This window comes from Trichomonas vaginalis, chromosome I (assembly GCF_026262505.1).
Source record: "Trichomonas vaginalis G3 chromosome I, whole genome shotgun sequence".
Taxonomy (NCBI): Eukaryota; Parabasalia; order Trichomonadida; family Trichomonadidae; genus Trichomonas; species Trichomonas vaginalis.
Window position 1 is genome coordinate 5,661,799 of NC_067203.1, and position 22,483 is coordinate 5,684,281.

Sequence of the window (22,483 nt, forward strand, 5' to 3'; positions counted from 1 at the left end):
GTAAATGAACCAAAAATAATGTTTACGTTCATGTTTTCAGGTGTCACCATGTCACCATGTGCTACCAGGTTAATGAACTTCTCTGAAAAAATGAGACAACATGACATTTAGACAACACAGCAGGGGAAGGCATTTATGAATTATTTTTGAAGAACTGAAGGTGTCACTATGTCACCATGTCACCAGGTTATTTAACTTCTCTGAAAAAGTGTGACAACATGACATTTTGACAACACAGCAGGGGAAGGCAGTTATGAAGTATTTTTGAAGAACTGAAGGTGTCACTATGTCACCATGTCACCAGGTTATTTAACTTCTCTGAAAAAGTGTGACAACATGACATTTTGACAACAACACAGGAAATAAATATTTACATAAATGTTTTGTCATGATTTCTTCGTAAATGTTTTGTCATGATTTCTTCATCGGAATGAACGTATATGTTTTGTCATGATTTCATCGTAATGAGCGTAAATGACCCAAAAATAATGTTTAGGTGAAGAGGTGAGATCTCACCTCTTTTCTCACCTCATGAATTTTCATGATTTCTTCATCGGAATGAACGTATATGCTTTGTCATGATTTCTTCATCGTAATGAACGTAAATGATTTGTCAAAACTTCATCGTATATGTTTTGTCATGATTTCATCGTATATGCTTTGTCATGATTTCTTCATCGTAATGAACGTATATGCTTTGTCAAACATGAACGTAAATGATTTGTCAAGACTTCTTCATCGTAATGAGTGTAAATGATTTGTCATGATTTCATCGTACATGTTTTGTCGAAACTTCTTCATCGTAATGAGTGTAAATGATCCAAAAATAATGTTTAGGTGAAGAGGTGAGATCTCACCTCTTTTCTCACCTCATTGAATTTTCATGATTTCTTCATCGTATATGCTTTGTCAAACATGAACGTACATGTTTTGTCGAAACTTCTTCATCGTAATGAGTGTAAATGATCCAAAAATAATGTTTAGGTGAAGAGGTGAGATCTCACCTCTTTTCTCACCTCATTGAATTTTCATGATTTCTTCATCGTATATGCTTTGTCAAACATGAACGTATATGTTTTGTCATGATTTCTTCGTACATGTTTTGTCGAAACTTCATCGTAATGAACGTATATTCTTTGTCAAACATGAGCGTAAATGTTTTGTCAAGACTTCTTCATCGTAAATGTTTTGTCATGACTTCTTCATCGTAATGAGTGTAAATGATCCAAAAATAATGTTTAGGGTAGATGGTTAGATCTAACCTCATTTCTACCCTCATTTCTACCCTCATGAATTTTCATACGGAATCTCTTCGTAGATGTTTTGTCATGATTTCTTCATCGTAATGAGTGTAAATGTTTTGTCGAAACTTCATCGTACATGTTTTGTCGAAACTTCTTCATCGTAATGAGTGTAAATGTTTTGTCAAACATGAACGTAAATGTTTTGTCATGATTTCTTCATCGTAAATGTTTTGTCATGATTTCTTCATCGTAAATGTTTTGTCATGATTTCTTCATCGTAATGAACGTATATTCTTTGTCATGATTTCTTCATCGTAAATGTTTTGTCATGATTTCTTCATCGTACATGTTTTGTCATGACTTCTTCATCGTAATGAGTGTAAATGTTTTGTCAAACATGAACGTAAATGTTTTGTCATGATTTCTTCATCGTAAATGTTTTGTCATGATTTCTTCATCGTAAATGTTTTGTCATGATTTCTTCATCGTAATGAACGTATATTCTTTGTCAAACATGAACGTAAATGATCCAAAAATAATGTTTAGGGTAGATGGTTAGATCTAACCTCATTTCTACCCTCATTTCTACCCTCATGAATTTTCATACGGAATCTCTTCGTACATGTTTTGTCGAAACTTCTTCATCGTAATGAACGTATATTCTTTGTCAAACATGAACGTAAATGTTTTGTCATGATTTCTTCATCGTAAATGTTTTGTCATGATTTCTTCATCGTACATGTTTTGTCATGACTTCTTCATCGTAAATGTTTTGTCATGACTTCTTCATCGTAATGAGTGTAAATGATCCAAAAATAATGTTTAGGGTAGATGGTTAGATCTAACCTCATTTCTACCCTCATTTCTACCCTCATGAATTTTCATACGGAATCTCTTCGTAGATGTTTTGTCATGATTTCTTCATCGTAATGAGTGTAAATGTTTTGTCGAAACTTCATCGTACATGTTTTGTCGAAACTTCTTCATCGTAATGAGTGTAAATGTTTTGTCAAACATGAACGTAAATGTTTTGTCATGATTTCTTCATCGTAAATGTTTTGTCAAACATGAACGTAAATGTTTTGTCATGATTTCTTCATCGTAAATGTTTTGTCATGATTTCTTCATCGTAAATGTTTTGTCATGACTTCTTCATCGTAATGAGTGTAAATGTTTTGTCAAACATGAACGTAAATGATCCAAAAATAATGTTTAGGGTAGATGGTTAGATCTAACCTCATTTCTACCCTCATTTCTACCCTCATGAATTTTCATACGGAATCTCTTCGTAAATGTTTTGTCATGATTTCTTCATCGTAAATGTTTTGTCATGACTTCTTCATCGTAATGAGTGTAAATGTTTTGTCAAACATGAACGTAAATGATCCAAAAATAATGTTTAGGGTAGATGGTTAGATCTAACCTCATTTCTACCCTCATTTCTACCCTCATGAATTTTCATACGGAATCTCTTCGTACATGTTTTGTCGAAACTTCTTTATCGTAATGAACGTATATTCTTTGTCAAACATGAACGTAAATGTTTTGTCATGATTTCTTCATCGTAAATGTTTTGTCATGACTTCTTCATCGTAATGAGTGTAAATGTTTTGTCAAACATGAACGTAAATGATCCAAAAATAATGTTTAGGGTAGATGGTTAGATCTAACCTCATTTCTACCCTCATTTCTACCCTCATGAATTTTCATACGGAATCTCTTCGTACATGTTTTGTCGAAACTTCTTCATCGTAATGAACGTATATTCTTTGTCAAACATGAACGTAAATGTTTTGTCATGATTTCTTCATCGTAATGAGTGTAAATGATCCAAAAATAATGTTTAGGGTAGATGGTTAGATCTAACCTCATTTCTACCCTCATTTCTACCCTCATGAATTTTCATACGGAATCTCTTCGTACATGTTTTGTCAAACATGAATGTAAATGATCCAAAAATAATGTTTAGGGTAGATGGTTAGATCTAACCTCATTTCTACCCTCATTTCTACCCTCATGAATTTTCATACGGAATCTCTTCGTATATGTTTTGTCGAAACTTCTTCATCGTAATGAACGTATATTCTTTGTCAAACATGAACGTAAATGTTTTGTCATGATTTCTTCATCGTAATGAGTGTAAATGATCCAAAAATAATGTTTATATTAGAATGTTAGATCTAACACCTTTTCTAACATGTTTTCTAACATGGAGGATTTCATTAGATATAACATTCTTCCCTAAACATTATTTTAGTTAAAGTCCATCAAATATTTTTTAGGATACTTTCACCAAATAATGTGTATATCTAATGAAACAGTAAAGTATTATATCTATTAAATCGTCTATGATGTAAATTGTGTATAGAATGAAATGAAGGAAGAATGTTATATCTAATGAAATCCTCCATGTTAGAAAACATGTTAGAAAAGGTGTTAGATCTAACATTCTAATATAAACATTATTTTTGGATCATTTACACTCATTACGATGAAGAAATCATGACAAAACATTTACGTTCATGTTTGACAAAGAATATACGTTCATTACGATGAAGAAGTTTCGACAAAACATATACGAAGAGATTCCGTATGAAAATTCATGAGGGTAGAAATGAGGTTAGATCTAACCATCTACCCTAAACATTATTTTTGGATCATTTACATTCATGTTTGACAAAACATGTACGAAGAGATTCCGTATGAAAATTCATGAGGGTAGAAATGAGGGTAGAAATGAGGTTAGATCTAACCATCTACCCTAAACATTATTTTTGGATCATTTACACTCATTACGATGAAGAAGTCATGACAAAACATTTACGATGAAGAAATCATGACAAAACATTTACGTTCATGTTTGACAAAGAATATACGTTCATTACGATGAAGAAGTCATGACAAAACATGTACGAAGAGATTCCGTATGAAAATTCATGAGGGTAGAAATGAGGGTAGAAATGAGGTTAGATCTAACCATCTACCCTAAACATTATTTTTGGATCATTTACGTTCATGTTTGACAAAACATTTACACTCATTACGATGAAGAAGTCATGACAAAACATTTACGATGAAGAAATCATGACAAAACATTTACGAAGAGATTCCGTATGAAAATTCATGAGGGTAGAAATGAGGGTAGATCTAACCATCTACCCTAAACATTATTTTTGGATCATTTACGTTCATGTTTGACAAAGAATATACGTTCATTACGATGAAGAAATCATGACAAAACATTTACGATGAAGAAATCATGACAAAACATTTACGATGAAGAAATCATGACAAAACATTTACGATGAAGAAATCATGACAAAGAATATACGTTCATTACGATGAAGAAGTTTCGACAAAACATGTACGATGAAGTTTCGACAAAACATTTACACTCATTACGATGAAGAAATCATGACAAAACATATACGAAGAGATTCCGTATGAAAATTCATGAGGGTAGAAATGAGGGTAGAAATGAGGTTAAATCTAACCATCTACCCTAAACATTATTTTTGGATCATTTACACTCATTACGATGAAGAAATCATGACAAAACATGTACGAAGAGATTCCGTATGAAAATTCATGAGGGTAGAAATGAGGGTAGAAATGAGGTTAGATCTAACCATCTACCCTAAACATTATTTTTGGATCATTTACACTCATTACGATGAAGAAGTCATGACAAAACATTTACGATGAAGAAGTCTTGACAAAACATTTACGCTCATGTTTGACAAAGAATATACGTTCATTACGATGAAGTTTCGACAAAACATGTACGAAGAAATCATGACAAAACATATACGTTCATGTTTGACAAAGCATATACGATGAAGAAATCATGAAAATTCAATGAGGTGAGAAAAGAGGTGAGATCTCACCTCTTCACCTAAACATTATTTTTGGATCATTTACACTCATTACGATGAAGAAGTTTCGACAAAACATGTACGATGAAATCATGACAAATCATTTACACTCATTACGATGAAGAAGTCTTGACAAATCATTTACGTTCATGTTTGACAAAGCATATACGTTCATTACGATGAAGAAATCATGACAAAGCATATACGATGAAATCATGACAAAACATATACGATGAAGTTTTGACAAATCATTTACGTTCATTACGATGAAGAAATCATGACAAAGCATATGCGTTCATTCCGATGAAGAAATCATGAAAATTCAATGAGGTGAGAAAAGAGGTGAGAAAAGAGGTGAGATCTCACCTCTTCACCTAAACATTATTTTTGGGTCATTTACGCTCATTACGATGAAATCATGACAAAACATATACGTTCATTCCGATGAAGAAATCATGACAAATCATTTACGCTCATGTTTGACAAAGCATATACGATGAAACCTTGACAAAGCATATACGCTCATTACGATGAAGAAGTTTTGACAAAGCATATACGATGAAACCTTGACAAAGCATATACGTTCATGTTTGACAAAGCATATACGATGAAATCATGACAAATCATTTACGCTCATGTTTGACAAAGCATATACGATGAAACCTTGACAAAGCATATACGTTCATGTTTGACAAAGCATATACGTTCATGTTTGACAAAGCATATACGTTCATTCCGATGAAGAAATCATGACAAAACATTTACGCTCATGTTTGACAAAACATATACGATGAAACCTTGACAAAACATTATTTTTGGTTCATTTACACTCATTACAATGAAGTTTTGACACGAAGTGAAGAATTGCACTTCGTCAAAAAAGTGAAGGTTCCCGACGGTTTCAAACCGCCATACTTTACATTTTGTACAAAAATATTGTGAGTAAATGAACTCATTATTTTTGCATCATGACAAAACATTTACGTTCATGTTTGACAAAACATATACGTTCATGTTTGACAAAGCATATACGTTCATGTTTGACAAAGCATATACGATGAAACCTTGACAAAACATTTACGATGAAGTTTATTTCCTGGACTGTTGTCTAAATGTCATGTTGTCAGTAATTTTAAGAGAAGTTAATTAACCTGGTGACCTGGTGACGTAGTGACACCTAAAAACCCTCTACCCTAAACATTATTTTTGCTGAATTCAGCAACAAAATGAACGAGGTCAGGATGTATGCAAATACCTTTGAATTCATTCATAACGCCTTAGTAAGATCATAAAATGTTTGTTTTGAGGTCGAGCCACTTTTGGCTCCACCGTATTCTTTCAACCAAAACTCAAGAATTTTCCTGCGTGAATTTTGTATAAAAAGCAACCGTCTGAATTCAGGCGATTGCTATATTCTTCACAAAATGCCTTATAATACTCTTCGTTCTACAAAGCAAGCATATCATTGGTTTGAAAACCAACAGACAAAAGAACTTTTAGAAGAATTTCCTCATATGATTGCTTCCCTCGGAAAACCGAGGGAAGAGATTCCGTATGAAAATTCAAGAGGGTAGAAAACATGTTAGAAAAGGTGTTAGATCTAACATTCTAACATAAACATTATTTTTGGGTCATTTACACTCATTACGATGAAATCATGACAAAACATATACGTTCATGTTTGACAAAGCATATACGATGAAATCATGACAAAACATTTACGATGAAATCATGACAAAACATTTATGTTATACAGTAATGTTAGTCATGAATTATTGGCATGAATGAACATTGCAGGAATGACATATACAACCTATGCTCACGAAAGCCTTACACAAAAGCAATACAAATGATAGAACATAAGTGTCTAAGGTCAGCAAATGAAATCATTACTGTCAGTGGTTATGAAAGAACTGTTAGCAAAGATGAGTGGAAACAGCTATTCATATTAAGGAAGGACGTTGCTGAATTAGTTAAACCTGTTGCACAAACATTGTTTCAGATAAGACCAGCAATGACTAAGAACCCTTTGACCTTAGTCAATGAGACCATAGAGGTTGAAGATAATGACATGAAAGAACTAGGAATGAATGAGAGAAGTTGTGAAGGATGTTTGAGTCAAAACACATGGTTCTTCAGAGCTGTTAAGAAACTTAGTAAAGAACGACAGAAATATTTTATAGAGAAGTATTGCAAAGGATGTGTAAATGAATTGCTTGAAATAGAACTTAGAGACACTTTCACACTAAAGGACTTGAGGAAAAATAAGTACATGAGTGAGGACGGTATTGACATAGCTAGTGTTATAAATGACTTAAGAAGATGTGTTGTTGTTATTGACGGAGCACGTATGACATATCTAGTGAAAGATTATGATGGAATACGAGACACAACAACACTTGTGTCAGTAGATAGCAAGGAATTCAATAAGCTCATGAAGAGTATTTATGTAGGACGTATTGAGGAGAAGGATGTGAACGCACTGATGATTTATGAAGCGGGTCAGAACAAGAACTATCTTATGAAGTCAGGCATGAGATTCTTTGACGAAAGAGATGACATTTACAGCTATTTCAGAGGATATGAGTATGAGGTACTGAATGAAGTAGATGAGAACGTTATTGAAGGATATTTGAAACATGTTCACGATGTCATATGTAATGAGGATGAAGAGCTTTATGAGTATGTTTTGAACTGGTTCGCCTACATCGTTCAAAATCCTTGTGGAAAGACTGGAACAGTACTTTTGTTAATAGGAAAGCAAGGAACTGGTAAGAATGTACTTAGTAATGTTCTATGCGAGCTCATTAGCAAGTACGCCAACAATAATATAACGGCAATAGAGAATGTGGTTGGTAGATTCAATGCTGCTATTGAGAACATGAAGCTCATCGTATGCAATGAACTAAGCTCATGCGATACGTCTAAGGTCATGAACCACGACGCACTAAAGTCAATAGTAACAGAGACTCAGTTGGACTTAAATCAGAAGTGTCAGCCAGTAAGAAAGATAGAGAATGTTTGTAATATCATCATGATATCTAACAACTTCAACTCAGTAAAGATTGACAAAGACGACAGAAGATTTGTTGTCATTGACGTAAGCAGCAGATACAAAGGAAATTACGAATATTTCTCAAATCTCATTGAAAGCTTTAATGAAGAGTTTTATTCAAACTTACTGACGTACTTCATGAAGAAAGATTTAAGTGAATTTGATGTAAGGAAGATACCATTCACCAGGGCTAAACAAGAACTCATCGAAATGAACAAAACACCTTACCAAATGTTTTACGAGGAGTTCTATGAAAAGTTTGTATCCGGATGGAATTGTACAGAGTGCTACAGAAGATATAAAGAATTTGCGAAGGAGAATGAATTCTTTGCATGTAGTTCAAATGTATTTGGCGGCAAGATGAGAGAATTTGTGAAGAGAAGTAGAAAGCGAGACGGTTCTGCAAGAAGTTATATTTACGAAGCAAGTATGTTATTAGAAGGTCGTGGAAAGAAAGAAACAGTGAATTATGAGGAAGTGCTTGAAAAATTCATGGAGTACATGGGAAGCAATATAACATACAACAAAGACATATACAGTGAGTTTAAGTACTACTGTGAACAGCATGAGATTGAAGTAATGAGTAAAGGAGACTTTGAAACGCTTATGAAAGACAGTAAGGAGGTCATACATGAATGCAATGATGAAATAGTTCACGAGAACAGTGAGGAGGTCATACATGAATGCAATGATGAAATAGTTCATGAGAACAGTGAGGAGGTCATACATGAATGCAATGATGAAATAGTTCACGATGTCGTTCGTGAAGAAGCCATTGCAACAAAGAATGAGATAAAGGATTTCATAGAACTTAACAAGGAGGAGTTTAAAGAAGGCTATGAAGTGAAAAGATGTGAAGAAGATTTCTTGGCGTATTTGAAGAAAAAGAGACTAAAGCCAATGGCTCAAAATAAGTTTCAATCGATGTTTGAAAAGAAACGTTTGAGCTATGGTGGTGTAAGAAGCACATATTACTTTGTTAAGAAGTGAGGACATTTATTTTTGTCGTTAGTGTTGGAGTTTTGTATTTGTTGTTAGTGAGAGAATAAATTAAATCATGAACTTTGCCATGGTCTCTGTCCCTAGTAGTTTTCATTAAGTTCTGGAAATAATGAAAGTCATAAACTTTGCCATGGTCTCTGTCCCTAGTAGTTTTCATTATCTCACAGAGTTAATGAAAGTCATACTTTCTATCAGATGAAGCATGCAGATGAACATAATGAAAGTTAGTGAGTTTGCCACGAGTTATGAATAAAATATTGGCATATTAGATGAGATAGCTGATGAAACAGATGAAGATAAATTAAATCTTGGACTTTGCCACACTCTGTCCCTAGTTCCTCAAAATCCTTGACAACGTTGCTTAGAAATTTTGGTTCAAAACCTCATCTGATTTTAATCTGTTATGCTACCTGTTAAGTTTCGCGAGATTATAAATGTCATGGAGTTATATAAAAAGGAGGGACAGCTAGGGACACTGGAAGTACTTGTAAGGCTATCTGTTAAGATTGCATGAAATACTAAAAGTCATGAAATCCATTATCGCTGTGCTAGCTTCACCTTAGAGTAAAATGACGACTAAAGTCACTGAAGCAATGAAACAAAAGTTTTTGGTAGAATACATTAAATCAGGAACTATTCCAGAAGGTTTTTACATTCATACTATGAAGGATGGTAGAGTTCAGTTTAGAAAGATAAAGCAACCATTAGATAGAGAAGGAATTTTGAGAAAGATTAAACTTCATGAGGACAACATTGCTGAACTTAAGAAGAAGCTAGAAGAGTTGGAGAAAGGAAGAGAGTTATAAAGCAATGAATTCAACAAGGTTAGAAATGAGGGTAGAAATGAGGTTAGATCTACCCTTCTACCCTAAATTTATTTTTGCGCTATGTTTTCATACGTGTGAGGGTGGTGATATCATTAATTTTTAAGTTTATTTTTTTATAAATGACAGAACAAAAATATAACATTTCTACTCAGCAGGAATGAGACCCTTACTGACTATGTATTCGTTTAATGCTTGATGAAAACAATGGTACATATTATCGTATGGGTATACACAACGTCTGTTTCCATCGTCGTCGTATATGTAGAGCTCAAATCCAGTCCAACCTTCTTTTGTACAATATGTAGCTTTATTTAAGTATGCATTTATGTAGATAAGGCAATTTTCTTCATCGCTCCAGAAATAATTTTTGTTCTTTGTTGAAATAGTTTTCGTTCCTCTGCGACCATAAGGAATGTATGCAATGAACTTTGCGTCATATGGGATTGTAATATATTCAGGGTTTCTTTCATCGTCAATGGGTCTGTCTTTGTTAAAATGCATGTTTCTCAGTTTTACTTGAGTTTTGAATAGTTCACGGAAACGTTCTGGGAAAGAGTCATAGTAAATGTAGTCAGACATGTCTTTGTAATGAAATAAAAAATTAAAAAAAATAAAAATAGGTTATTTTTTATTTAGTGAGGACGGTAGTGAAGTCGTTAGTGAAGTCGTTAGTGAAGTCGTTTATGTGTCAGATGGTTTTGTAAATATTTAAGGTTAAGTTGGTGTTATGGTTGTGTTGTAAAATATACGTTACCGGTTTCGTAAAGTGTCAAAACCGGTAAGTTATGTACGGAGACGCGCAGTGCCACAGTACACAACTTAGGGATACTAACTTACGAGAACAACCTATTTAAAAGTGTTTCGCTCGATTTTGTATAATTTCAAATTTTCGCATATAGCTTTCCGTGAATTACCGTGATTTTACCGCCACATCAATAGTTTACGACACTTTTTCCGTAAATTGAGTAGTTTACTGCACTTTTTCCGTAAAATTGAGTTACGGGAATCCGTAAGATTACCGTACCTCACTTCTAGTTGAAAATAGCATTAGTATATAATAAATAGATATATTATTCATATTTTTGATTTTGAATTACGGAAAAAGTGAGTTCAGAACTTCCAATTATTATTTGATTAATTATGTTAAAAATACTATAAGGAATTAAAATACATAATGTTGAAATTTGAATTACGGAAAAAGTGAGGGTGAAAGTGAAGTGAAAAAGTAAGATATTTTTTTTGAAATAATCATAGTTGTACAATTTTGAAACTATATGTAAAGCTATAAATTGAATAAATTCAAAAACAAAAATTGTTTATTCTTATTAATAAATTTATATTAATCAATATTTGAACAACCCGTAATTAAAATTGAATTCCTCTTAAAATTTAATCCATACGTTAATTTTTAATTTGCTCGGCGAATGCCGAGCTTCCCTACTTCTCTTGTCATTCCTTCAAAAACTCTAATCTCATCGCACTTACAAACATCATGATTTGATGTATTGTCGAGAAATCTTAGACTTGTTTGTCATTTGATTATAGCATTTGAAAGTCATCTCGAAAATCGATTAACAAGACAATTTCCCAAACATCTACATACAAGTAGATGATGGTAAACCCATTAGAGTTGTTTTGCTATGATTCCTCCAATCTTATGATGAGAAAAATCATATCAAAACAGCTCTAATCGAACATTCTACACAGCTTAGCATCCAGCTAGTTCCAAGTAATGCGATTACAACATCAACGGCCAAAGCCTTTCAGAGTCCTTTAATCATTTCTTCTCATCTCAATGTGAAGTGGCCCCAAACGAACTACAAGCTGACGTTACAACGCATTACAACCCGGTTAATACGAGCATATACATTAGAGCTGCTTTGTTATGATCTCCTTCATCAATTGATGAGAGATCTCATTATGAAGCAGCTCCAATCGAACTAAAAACCTACATACAAATGAGTGAAAACAAATTCATTAGAGTTGTTTTGCTTTGATTTCTCTCATCAGAAGATGAGAGATACCAGAACAAAACAACTCTAATCAAACTTTCTACACAACTCAGCACAGTATCAATGCAAAGTAATGCGTATCGTTAACAAGCAAAGTTGTTTCGGGTCCTTCCATTTTGGAAGAATTCGGAACAACTTTGCGAATTGATAGTGTAAACCCATATACATGAAAGCGTGCATGCATAAAGACAGGTATTGTCAGCAATGACTACCTGCCCAGCTATGAGTGATCAGAGAATTACCATCTCAGGCTTTTTGAGAACGTTTCAGCCAGGACCCTCGTATGTTGACTGTGAGAAAGGCATCCTTTATCTGAAATAGATGCTTTTCCAACAATCAAATTCGAAGATCTTCGACGTTGTTGTAAAAAGAGAAGGAGAAGGAAAGAAGAGGAAGGAGAGGAAGAAGGAAAGGAAAAGAAGAAGAAGAAAAAAGAAAAAAAAGAAGGACATATTAAATATAATGCGCACTTAATAGTGCCGAGGCGGCGGAGCCGCCGAGGCGCGATTTTTTTGACCCTATATTACCGCACGGCAATGTTTTTCTCGATTTTGTACAGCCCTAAGTTTCTCTTTGGCTTTTTTATTTAATATTAATATTACATGAAAAGCAATTGCTTTTTTTTGGAGATAAATTTGAATGGGCTTTCAAATAAAATATATATGCATACATTAATGAAATTGTAATTTATGCATTTCAATAATATATATTTTTGATATTGTTCAATCATTAAAATTGAGAGAAAAATTTTATTTTCAATGAGGGATAAAATTCCAAAATCTGATACTTGTAAACAGTTCACAATATCAGATCAAAAAAAAAAACTTTACCCGCCAAAATGCAAAAGTGCCATAATTTCATGGTGGACCGCAGTTGGAGTCACCGCCAACTATCCACTTGCTGGGATGCTACGTAGCCTTTGAAATGGCCAATCATAGTGCTGCCCCCATCCACATCAGCAAATGATTTCGGCGTGAGATCTCCAATCGGTCTTCCATGAGGTTTCTGCAAGCCAGAAGCACAATACCTATGCATCCTAGCTGCTAGGATATAGTAGCTAGGCTGCGTAATTGTTGTGCTTCTGGCGATATTAGTTATACGTTATTGCTCTCATGGACTACAGTACTACTCCCTGAACCCTTGAGGGTCAGAGATGTAAGTTTACTCGAAATGGGCAATGTTCATTACGAAATCTCTCATTCGATGAGAGATTTCGTAATGAACATTGCCTTAAAATACTCTTACTACTCTTTCCTAGTTCCCAAAAGGCCTAGGATTCTGTAATTAATCGAATAGGACAGAGTTTTTCCGAAGTCTCTCATATGATGAGAGGCCTCGGAAGAACTCCGTCCGAGTGTAATGTATTTGTGGTGCTTGGCCCACAAAAAGCGAGAGAACATGTCTTTAATTTGTTTGTGCTGAAGTTATCTGGATTTTCCTCAAATGAGGAAGGAAATCCAGAAAACTTCAGCACAAGTTAATGCAGATGTGGTTCTCTGGCTCTTTGTTGTGAGTAGATATATATTATTACGTTACATTATCACAGGGTTCTTACAAAATGATAATGCTTAAGTAAGAGCCTTGTAATAATGTAACGTGGCAGCATACTTGGCTAAGCTCGAGCCATGAATGCGTAAGTTGATCGATTAGAGCAAAGTTCTTCTAAGATCTTCTTCGATTTAGGAGAAATTAGAAGAACTCTGCTCTAATATATATGAGTTGGTGAGCGAGGGATAGTAAATTGATTTTTGTTTATGATGAAGCTACCATGAGAATTATCATATAATGATAATCCTCTGATAGCTTCAACATAAACGTTTGTATTGTCTTCCCTAGCCAATGAAAGGCTAGAGGGAATGAGCTTGAGGTTAGTTTTAAAGTACGTAAGCTCGGCAAACGCCGAGCATATTAAAATTAACGTATTTTTAGAATTTTTTTAACGGATAATAATCTTTGAAAGATAAATTCTTATAATATGATGAAAAAAATATAGAAAAATTCCAAATTCTTTTGCATTCAAAATTTGCAGGCCCTTTTTTGCACTTTTAAGGTTCTTTTAGGAAAAGAAAAAAGTGACGAAAAATTGAATATGGCGACGTTTTTATTCCTAGTAAAACAAAATAAAACAAAATTGAGTAAAATTAATAAAATAATAAAGATAATATGGGATAAAGTCAAAGGCTGTGTTGGAAGTAGGTTAAACCTTCATTGACAAATTGAACAGAAGGTGTGGGTGAGACTGTTAGCTAATTTCTGGGGAAAATAGAAATGCAATTTGAGCTAAAATTGATTTGGAATGGTGAAAAACAAGGAGTGTTAGGGTGAAATGAAAATAAATTAATAGCCCATTGATCTTTTTTGAAAACTCCTTTGAAAAAGATCATTAAATGAAGCTCATTAAAATTGATTTTTCGCCAATTCAATTTTTAGTCACTTTTTCCTTTTTCTATAGAACCGTTAAAAGTGCAAAAAGGATCATTGCATATTTTGAAGGCAGATAAAGAATGTAACCTTTTTCCACTTTTCGAGCGAAGCTCAAAAAGTGGAAAAAAGGTAGTAAATTTTTTGTTTTGAGAAAAATGATATTAAATATCTCAATTTTTGAATTGGTATCATAGAATTCGAATTTTTTAGCGGGTTTTTGTAAATAAAATAACTTTTAAGGGAGGCTTCCGACCAGAAAGCTCTCTCAATTTTTTGTGATGTTTACACCAAAAGTGAGATTCGTTAAGCGTTTTTCTCGTTGAATATTGAGTTTCCCGGATTTTGAGTTATTCATAAAGCTTCTCTATATTATACCCTATCTACTGATATGATTATTTTTGAAAAATCTCTTAAATCGACCTGCACTGAATTTTTTTAGGGAAAATTCGAAATTTTATAGGCGTTTTCTATAACGTTTTTTTACGGAATAAAATCCGAAAAATAATTTTTTGAAGAATCATTTGGGTAGAATACTTATCGAAAATTATATTTATTATAATTTTGGTCGATAAAAATAAGCGGATTCAAAACTGGCAAAAACCCTTTCGGCAATTTGTGGACGATTCCGAACCCCTTCATTTTTGAAATTTAATAAGAAAAATAGAATCTTTATTAAATATAGATTTTAAAAAACTTGGTTATAAATTACGAAATTTTCTCACTTGGGCTAAAAAGTGACAATTTGGTCGGAAGCCACCCTTAAAAGGCAAAATCAACATTTTATTGAATTTGAAAACTGTAGATCATTACATTATTAACCAGATTTTAGTATTAACATTATGAAAAACGAAAGAATTGGTGGATGAACAAAATATTTTCTAAAACAGGAGGACTTGAATTATTACTAATATAAAATAATTAGATATGTAGTGAAGATCTCAAATATCATATTAATATCAATAAATATTTTATCAATATTTTGAGAAGTAATTGATTTTTTCGAAATCTCAAAATTGAATACAGATTTCAAAACATCATCTTAGATTTCAAAATCTTCATATTCAATAATTGAATTGATGATTGAAATTCATAATTCAATTTTCGAGAAACGTCCAATTTTTTGAATGAAAAATCGATTTTAATTCGAAAATACTCACTTTTCATGGAATGCTGATTTTTACAAAAAATTAACGCATTTGACATTCATTCAAATACGCCACTTTTTTCAGAAATCAATATTTTTATGGCAAAACAAATATAAATTTTAATAAAGTACCCAAAATAATTAACAACAATATTATACAAATTTACTCTCACTTTTCAGAGAATTCAGCCTCAGCTCAATTCTCTGAAATAGTCAGAATAAATTTGTCATATACTCGATTCTCGCAATAATTAGCTTGATTTTAAGGGAACCTTAAAATCTAGCATTGAAAAGTCAGAGTATACAATATTTTTTTTGAAGATTACAAAATTGAATGATAATATCTTTAACTCAAAACAAACTACATTGTTCAAAAAAAATATTGAGCATTGAAAAACATTTCAATAATTTCTCAAAAAATGTTCATTTAACTAAATAACTCAAAACATTATTAATTTGCTATTCCTCGATATATCTTTATTATGTTTCATTAAATTTGAATTCTTTTGTAAATTTTTAATCCAATGCATTATGTTTGTGTTCAAATGTTTATTTCAATTTTGATATTCTACATTTCTCAAAATTTGAATAATAGCATTGAAATTTTATGAATGAATTCTCTCATATTCAAGTTTTATTTCCATTTTAATTGTCATTTATAATGAATGTTTATTTTCGATTGGATGTTTTCTCAATTTTTTTCCCTCCATCAATCATCTGCTCTTTTATATTCAATATTATCTCTCAACACAACAGACTTTGCAAAGTATTGTTATTTTTTTCTAAATGTTCGAAATTTCTTCAAAAACAGCTTATATTTTAAAATTATTTATAAATCCGAATATGATCATATATGTAGATAACAAATCTTTATTCAAATTGAATTAGCTCCTTTAAATTTTTTAATCATTTTAAATTAAAGATTTCTAGCATTAAATTTACTTTCATTACAATATATTATACTACATAAATTCAAAACTCTATTGAAACACGAATAAAACCATATTTTTGTTTAATTCCACAATATCGATATAAAAATAAAGTCATTTACTAATATTAACATGTAATTAATAATATATATCAATTGTACAAGCGTAGTAATATCCCAAATAACTATATAACACGCAATTTCTATGATTTCATTATGCTTCATTATTCGAATAACAATATTTCTTCGTTTTCATATCATTTTCACATTCTGGGTACGTTTTCCTTTTAGCACTAAAACTTTCAGCATCTAAATATTCAATTTATTCGATAAATTTATTTAAATTAGATAAAAACTACAACGGATTGAATTGATATTAAAAGGACAATTGTTTAATATCCTATATAAAACATATGTAATAATTATTTTATTAAACAAACAGTGTATAATGAGATATAAGAAACAAACACGAAAATAATAATCGTCATGATCGGAATTTATTTTTTAGAAAAAAGGTCCAAAATTCAATTAAAAATAATCGTTATTTTGGACTTTTTTTCCACCCAAAAATTATCTTAAAATAATAATAAATATGAATAGAAAGAGAATGCCATAAAACAATGATAAATATGAAAAGAAAGAGAATAAGTTTCGTGTTAACATCTGCACCATGTTCAACTAGGAATTTGACAATTTCTATGGATTTCGCGTTGATAGCAATACTAAGAGGGCATTCATTAATATCGAAAGAATATAATAAGGCAATGACATATATGAAGAGAAAGATAATGTAATAAAAAGTCGATAAATATAAATAATAAGATAATGTAATAAAGCAATGATAAATATGAATAAGATAATGTTATAAAACAATGATAAATATGAAAAGAAAGAGAATGCCATAAAACAATGATAAATGTGAAATGAAAGAGAATACCATAAGACAATAATAAATATGAAAAGAAAGAGAATGTTATAAAACAGAGATAAATATGAAAAGAAATAGAATACCATAAAATAATAATAAATATGAATAGAAAGAGAATGCCATAAAACAATGATAAATATGAAAAGAAAGAGAATAAGTTTCGTGTTAACATCTGCACCATGTTCAACTAGGAATTTGACAATTTCTATGGATTTCGCGTTGATAGCAATACTAAGAGGGCATTCATTAATATCGAAAGAATATAATAAGGCAATGACATATATGAAGAGAAAGGTGATGTAATAAAACAATGATAAATATGTATAGAAAGAGAATTCTATAAAACAATGATAAATATGAAATGAATCAGAATACCATAAAGCAACGATAAATATGTAAAGAAAGAAAAAGTTATAAAACAATGATAAATATGAAAAGAAAGAGAATAAGTTTTATGTTAGCATCTGCACCATGTTCAACTAGGAATTTGACAATTTCTATGGAATTAGATTTGATAGTAATACTAAGAGGGCATTCATTAATATTGAGAGAATATCATAAAACAATAATAAATATGAAAAGAAAGAGAATTTCATTAAACATTGATAAATATGTAAAGAAAGGGATTGTTATAAATCATTGATAAATATAAAAAGAAAGAGAATGCCATAAAACAATGATAAATATGAAAAGAAAGAGAATAAGTTTTATGTTAGCATCTGCACCATGTTCAACTAGGAATTTGACAATTTCTATGGAATTAGATTTGATAGCAATACTAAGAGGGCATTCATTAATATTGAGAGAATATCATAAAACAATAATAAATATGAAAAGAAAGAGAATAAGTTTCGTGTTAACATCTGCGCCATGTTCAACTAAGAATTGGACAATTTCTATTGAATTAGATTTGATAGCAATACTAAGAGGGCATTCATTAATATTGAGAGAATATCATAAAACAATGATATATATGAAAAGATAGAGAATTTTATACAACAATGATAAATATGATATGAAAGAGATGATAAATTTTGTTGATATCTTCTCTATTAGAAAGTAAATAAGATGCAATATCATAATTTCCGAAATACATGCTTTCTGCTATTGAATCAAAAGTTTGTCCGAAATTTAATTTGAGATACTCAGCAATTTCATAATTGCGATAATCCAATGCTGCATTAATCACGTTATCAAATGATTTACCATCTTCTATCATTTGCATAAAAATCTCTTTATTTCCACCTTGAACAGCATATTCTTCGGAATTATTGGTGTATTGAGCTCCTAAATTTTTCATGTAATTGAAACACAATTCTGATCCATATTTAATTGCATAGTCAAGCGGTGTGATATCATTAATTCTGTGATAAATATCAAGATTTGGGAATTTACTTTTAAGTTCATCAACTTTATCCCATGCAATATAGTATAAAAGAGATTCTGTTGGATATAAATTCAGAATTTCTTCTTCGTTCATTTCAGGTTCGAAATTTTCAAATTTGAAACCTTGACAATGTAGAAGAGTAGCCAATTTCTCATTTTTCGGTTCATGGATGTATGAAAATGCGTTTGATATCTTTTGATAAAGTTCTGAAAATAATTTAATTTCTTTAACACGAATTTGGGAAAAAATATCAATCAAATAAAGTGTCATTTTGATAGATATTTTGTGTGTTCTTATTAATTCGATAATTTGTGAAGATAATTGTATAATATTATTGGAATTGACGCCCCAAATAATTTTTGATGCTTGATCTGGGTATTCGAATTCTTTAATTGGCTTAATGTCATTGCAATTGCACCGATTTTCATTTTTTGGCTGCTCTGAACTTGACATGCTTTGAAAAAAAAATTGGCCGTGTCACTTTTAGTCATAAAAATGAAATAAAAAAAAATTAAAACGAATAATAATAAAAAAAAAACGCATATTTTAAACAATAAGAGCTACTTCAGTAATATTGTCTGATGTACGCTTTGCTTTGATGTAGCGATATAAGAAGAAACCACAGACAGCTACTGCAGCAACCAAAATTATTGGAACTACAATTGCTGCAACATTAACTTTTTTCTTGTTTGATTCATCACTTTTAATTGAAGAGTTATTCGTTGAATCACTATTATTAATAGGCTGCATTGTTGGGGTTGCAGTTGGAGTTTCAATAGGTGTTCTTGGAAGAGGAGTTGGTGCTGGTGTATCTGGAACAACACGAAGTAAGTGATATTTCTTCAAATTTTGTCTATGTTCTGTGGTGTTTGTTTCTGTACCAAGGTATTCGAGCGGCATGTGGCTCTGTTTGTATCCATTTAATGTCATTGATGCTATCATTCCTGGATCATGCCACAGAGATGTTAATTTAATATCTGTATCCATGCTTGAAGTGAATATGATCAATGTATCGAAACCAGGCAATGTCATAATGAATTCTTCTCTCCAATCACCAATAATATCTCCATGGAACATAGGATATTTTCCAGATCCATCTTCTTGTGGCCAACCACCATATGCATTGAAAAAAGCTCTGTAAGCTGTAAACAATCTATCCCCTCTTCCATTTACAGGATTCCATTTTGTTAGAACTTTTTGATTGTAGCAAGCAGGATTTAATGTTCCATCCCAATAAATGTTGTTACTTGGGAACATCGTTGATGCTGGATCTGGATTTACTGAAGTGTTTGTTGCTGCATTGTACATTCATTGGAAAGAGTAGACTTCGTAGCCAGGATGAGTTGGATCAAAATCTCCTGCATTTCCTCTTCCAACATCATGACCATAATGGATCCATTTTATATCTCCTGTTGAAGCATTATATAGTAATATTCATCAATTTGTTGTGGATTCCTTTGTTGAATACCATATCCACTCATTGTTGTATCATTCTTATTAAACTTAGCAACATAAAATCTGTCTCCATGTATGATACCTTTTTCTCCTAAGTTGAATCTAAGAGAGCCATCACCATTCAAAACATATCCAATTTTGTGAATTTCGTCAACGCCATCATAATCTACATCGGCAATTCTGAATTGGTGGCCTTCAGGGTAAATAATATTAGAATATCCGTCAGTCCAATTCCAGTCCATCTTGAATACGCCATTAGTATATGAATAAGCAGCAACAACATTGTAGAATCTTCTGTAGTTATCTCTATTCTTCATCACAACAATAAGAGATGGTTTTTCATGAGATAACCAGCCTGTTCCAAATAATGTTCCCATTGGGCCGTGTTGTAAAAACATGTCTGGAATCTTGGCTTTTTGCAATAGTTTTCCGGTCATTCCATCTACATTTGCAACCCATTGTTCAACATTGTTTTCGTGAGTGAAGACATAGCCGTCGCCAAACGTAAAATTGTTTGCAATTCTGATATATACTTCTGCCTTTCCGTCTCCGTCAAGATCAAAGATGTTAATTCCATCAATTTGTCCAACATTGACTGTTGTTGCTCCCGGTTCAATTATATAACGGTTAATACTATTATGACCAAGGTTTAAAGTCCATAAATATGTGCCATCGTGCAAATACGCTTCAACAGTTTGAATCTCGGATCCATCACGGGCAATAACAAAGTCAAGCTTACCATCACCATTTAAATCTCCAACATAGACTGTTCGGAACGATGCGCCTGGTCTAATTTGAACACGAAAACCATCAAGAATTGGAGTATTGGCAGCAATGAAATAATAAGAGCTGTTTTCAACTTCAACACCTTTAACAATGGATCCAACGAAGTAATTGTAACTTTTTGAAGCATCATAAGTATTATCATAAAAATGGGTGACTGTTGAAATAGATTGGTTGTTCACCTTCAATGTATGATTGCTTTCATCTTGACGATAAACATTAAATGCAATGTCGTCATCGTCAGTGATTAAAAATCTCCACGAAATATAAGCTGTGGTCCATCCTGACCTGATTGCAACTACTCCACGGTCAAGGTTTTCATAATATCGGCTGATTTTTTTATGATCATAGCCATATGTGTTCAGATATTTTTTCATTAGTAATCATTGGAATGCCTGACTCTTTAAAGATCGTATTTGCTGTATCATATGAAAAAGATTTCTCTTCTATAAGCCAGCGAACAATAAAGTATCCTAAGACATCGCTTGAATTAACAGACACGATGCCTATATAGCCATTAACTCTAGAATCAAAAATTTGAGCGTAAATTGAAACAATTAAAGATTTAAAATGTGTAAATAAAGTTTCTGTAATAATTGAATCATTTTGGACGATGATATTGCGCTTTTCAATGATTTTCTCACTCGATGGAGGAAATATAACTGGTTCTGTTGAAAAAACAATTAAATAAGTGAGTTTTCCTTGGCCATAAAGGGTACTTGATATTTCTTCGAAGCTGACATTACTAAAATCTTTAATATTATTCTCGAAAATGATAGGAACAAATCGAGAATGCTCAATTTTTTTTCCCGATTTTCATTACTTTTATTTTTGTATAGTTTACAAAATTTCTAAAATGATGGAATGAAAAATGAGATTGAATGAAATAGTTCTATAGATTAAATATATCCCTTTATCTATATTCCAAGAATCAATTTATTTCGAATGATTTGCAAAAAAATCTTGAATAAATCAAGTATCTTGATGAAAATTCTATTGCTATCGGCTTTTTCATTGTTAATGCATTATTTCCTATCCATGGACTTAATCAAAATTTTGTTTTCCACATGTATAACATAGTATTTTTTTTCTTCCAATAAATTTAAGGGGTGTTTTATATGGTAAAATGCAAATGTATTTCACATGGTGCTAATACCAATGAAAAAGATAAAGATGGAAGAACCGCACTTCATCTGGCAACATTGAAAAATAGTAAAGAAATTGCTGAATTACTTATTTCACATGGTGCTAATATCAATCAAAAAAAATAAAAACGGAAAAACCGCACTTCATCTGGCTGCATGGGAAAATATAACTCCAGATTATCATTATAGCGTTTGGAGATGCAACCAGCGATACTACATAAGGAAGAACTCAAGTGTATCGAATTTTAATCAATATATGTGACAATTAAGATAA

General features: G+C 31.8%; 5 protein-coding genes across 5 annotated transcripts, besides 7 other annotated features; 2 read left to right on the top strand and 3 right to left on the bottom strand.

Moving 5' to 3' along the window:
• Positions 1 to 7,109: 7,109 nt before the first annotated feature.
• Positions 7,110 to 8,630: a mobile genetic element.
• A 1,115-nt stretch (positions 8,631 to 9,745) lies between these two features.
• Positions 9,746 to 9,982, top strand: TVAGG3_0935450 (uncharacterized protein; the record flags this gene model as incomplete). Its single annotated transcript, XM_001329713.1, has 1 exon — positions 9,746 to 9,982. The coding sequence occupies one exon, from the start codon at positions 9,746 to 9,748 to the stop codon at positions 9,980 to 9,982; it is 237 nt and encodes a 78-aa protein (XP_001329748.1).
• A 165-nt stretch (positions 9,983 to 10,147) lies between these two features.
• Positions 10,148 to 10,582, bottom strand: TVAGG3_0935460 (uncharacterized protein; the record flags this gene model as incomplete). Its single annotated transcript, XM_001329712.1, has 1 exon — positions 10,148 to 10,582. The coding sequence occupies one exon, from the start codon at positions 10,580 to 10,582 to the stop codon at positions 10,148 to 10,150; it is 435 nt and encodes a 144-aa protein (XP_001329747.1).
• An 806-nt stretch (positions 10,583 to 11,388) lies between these two features.
• Positions 11,389 to 11,462: a mobile genetic element.
• A 330-nt stretch (positions 11,463 to 11,792) lies between these two features.
• Positions 11,793 to 12,053: a mobile genetic element.
• Positions 12,054 to 12,380: 327 nt separating this feature from the next.
• Positions 12,381 to 12,530: a mobile genetic element.
• Positions 12,531 to 13,004: 474 nt separating this feature from the next.
• Positions 13,005 to 13,522: a mobile genetic element.
• Positions 13,523 to 13,893: 371 nt separating this feature from the next.
• Positions 13,894 to 13,935: a mobile genetic element.
• A 743-nt stretch (positions 13,936 to 14,678) lies between these two features.
• Positions 14,679 to 15,198: a mobile genetic element.
• Positions 15,199 to 18,430: 3,232 nt separating this feature from the next.
• TVAGG3_0935530 (protein ubiquitination) lies at positions 18,431 to 19,279 on the bottom strand (the record flags this gene model as incomplete). Its single annotated transcript, XM_001329711.1, has 1 exon — positions 18,431 to 19,279. The coding sequence occupies one exon, from the start codon at positions 19,277 to 19,279 to the stop codon at positions 18,431 to 18,433; it is 849 nt and encodes a 282-aa protein (XP_001329746.1).
• Positions 19,280 to 19,372: 93 nt separating this feature from the next.
• TVAGG3_0935540 (rhamnogalacturonan lyase (eurofung) family) lies at positions 19,373 to 20,134 on the bottom strand (the record flags this gene model as incomplete). The annotated part of the gene is made up of 1 exon (XM_001329710.1): positions 19,373 to 20,134. One exon carries the CDS (start codon positions 20,132 to 20,134, stop codon positions 19,373 to 19,375), a length of 762 nt encoding a protein of 253 aa, XP_001329745.1.
• Positions 20,135 to 22,182: 2,048 nt separating this feature from the next.
• Positions 22,183 to 22,335, top strand: TVAGG3_0935550 (cyclin-dependent kinase inhibitor 2C-related family; the record flags this gene model as incomplete). The annotated part of the gene is made up of 1 exon (XM_001329708.1): positions 22,183 to 22,335. One exon carries the CDS (start codon positions 22,183 to 22,185, stop codon positions 22,333 to 22,335), a length of 153 nt encoding a protein of 50 aa, XP_001329743.1.
• Between the last annotated feature and the right edge of the window lie 148 nt (positions 22,336 to 22,483).